At 53.3% G+C, this 1,470-nt stretch overlaps 1 protein-coding gene across 1 annotated transcript in view; it reads right to left on the bottom strand.

Moving 5' to 3' along the window:
• Positions 1-1,470, bottom strand: part of NBEAL2 (neurobeachin like 2) — a 176,406-nt gene that overhangs the window by 112,090 nt on the left and 62,846 nt on the right. The window contains exon 6 of the mRNA XM_015407333.1: positions 782-864. Within this exon, the coding sequence (XP_015262819.1) occupies positions 782-864 (83 nt within the window). The remainder of the gene's footprint in view (positions 1-781; positions 865-1,470) is intronic.

Below are 1,470 nucleotides of genomic sequence, written 5' to 3'. Positions count from 1 at the left end.
CAATAATTCTACTTTGTGAGCTACTGCCATTAATGCTGTGAGCGAGCAATTTGGCTGCTGCATAAATTAGTTTGCTCTGGAGACATCCCTTCCTGAGCTGAGACAAAAACATGTCAGCCGGAGGCTAAAGAACTGTGAGCTAGCTCACACTAACTCAGCTTAGAGGGAACACTGTTTGTGAGCTCCTGGCATTAAAGTGAGCGAGCGATTTGCCTACTGCGTAAATTAGTTTGCTCTGGAGCCATCCTTCCTGAGCGAAGATGAAAAATCTGTGAGCTAGAGGCTAAAGAACTGTGAGCTACCTCACACTAACTCAGCTTAGAGGGGACACTTGCTGGGAAGGGCATCCATGAAGGAGCTAGAAAAGATTCTGAAGTGAAAGGATGTGTTACTGGCGACCAAGATCACAGGACTGTGGCCACACACACTACATAATACACTTTCAATCCACTTTCAAACGGGGACCGATTTCACACAAGAGCTGTGCCGCGGTCACACCTCCCTTTGCCCCGCTTCTATTGGTCAATTTCCCACTCGAAGCCGTGCGGCTGCGTTTTGACCCGCAGCTTCGCCCGATTTCGCCCGATTTTCCCCGCGGGTTCGTGATCCTGTTTTTTGAGGATCACGAAACCGCTACATATCACGAAAAGCAGATCAACACCCAGCTGAGAGAGGGGCAGCCCGCTATTCTCAAGAGAGTCCTCAAGAGGGGAAACTGAGAGAGAGGAAAGGGGAGAGACAGAAAGAAGAGAAGGACTGCCCTCGACGCAGTGGCATTTACCTTGGAAGAAGGAGCTGAACTCTGGGGGCAGTGCAGCCGGCGCAAACTTGTATTTGCTCTTCTCTTTCATGCTGACGATCTCCCTAGGCGAGGCGAGAAATGCAGAAGGGCGTGAGAGAGGCGCTGGGCACACAGACCCCTTCAGACAGATGCCCCGGCCCACCACGGATCGCTACAGAGGGTTGCCAATCTCCCAGTGGGACATGGAGATTTCCCGGAATTACAAGCGATCTGCAGATCACAGGGATCAGTTGCCCTGGTGAAAATGGCTCCTTCGGAGAGCAGACTCCTGGGGCCTCATACCCGGCTGAAGTCCCTGTCTTCCCCAAACCCTGCCCTCCGTAAATACAAAAACATACCAGAGTTGCAGCATTTATGAAGGAAATGCACTCAACATTTGTAATCAGGGGCCATTTCCTGCAGGAGCGCACAGGAGCGGAGCTCCGGCAGTAAAGAGGCCAGGGGGCGGGCACATGCAACAAGCCCCGCCCCCTGCTCCCCGCAGCCCTCAGTCAGAGCAAGAAGCAGCCAGGTAAGTTGCAGAGCCCCCCCATGCCCCGGGTCCAAAACAGCCCAGTGGCACCTTTAAGGCCAAGTGTTATTCAGGTAAAAGCTCTCCCTCCTCTGCACGTTTCCCCCCCCCCCAATAGCTAGCAATCCAAAAGAGCCCAGTGACGCTTGAGCGGCGG

Source organism: Gekko japonicus, unplaced genomic scaffold (genome assembly GCF_001447785.1).
Source record: "Gekko japonicus isolate JY-2015 unplaced genomic scaffold, Gekko_japonicus_V1.1 scaffold2770, whole genome shotgun sequence".
NCBI classification, from domain to species: Eukaryota; Metazoa; Chordata; class Lepidosauria; order Squamata; family Gekkonidae; genus Gekko; species Gekko japonicus.
The sequence above is the reverse complement of the archived record's forward strand: the minus strand, read 5'-3'. Positions and strand labels throughout refer to the sequence as shown.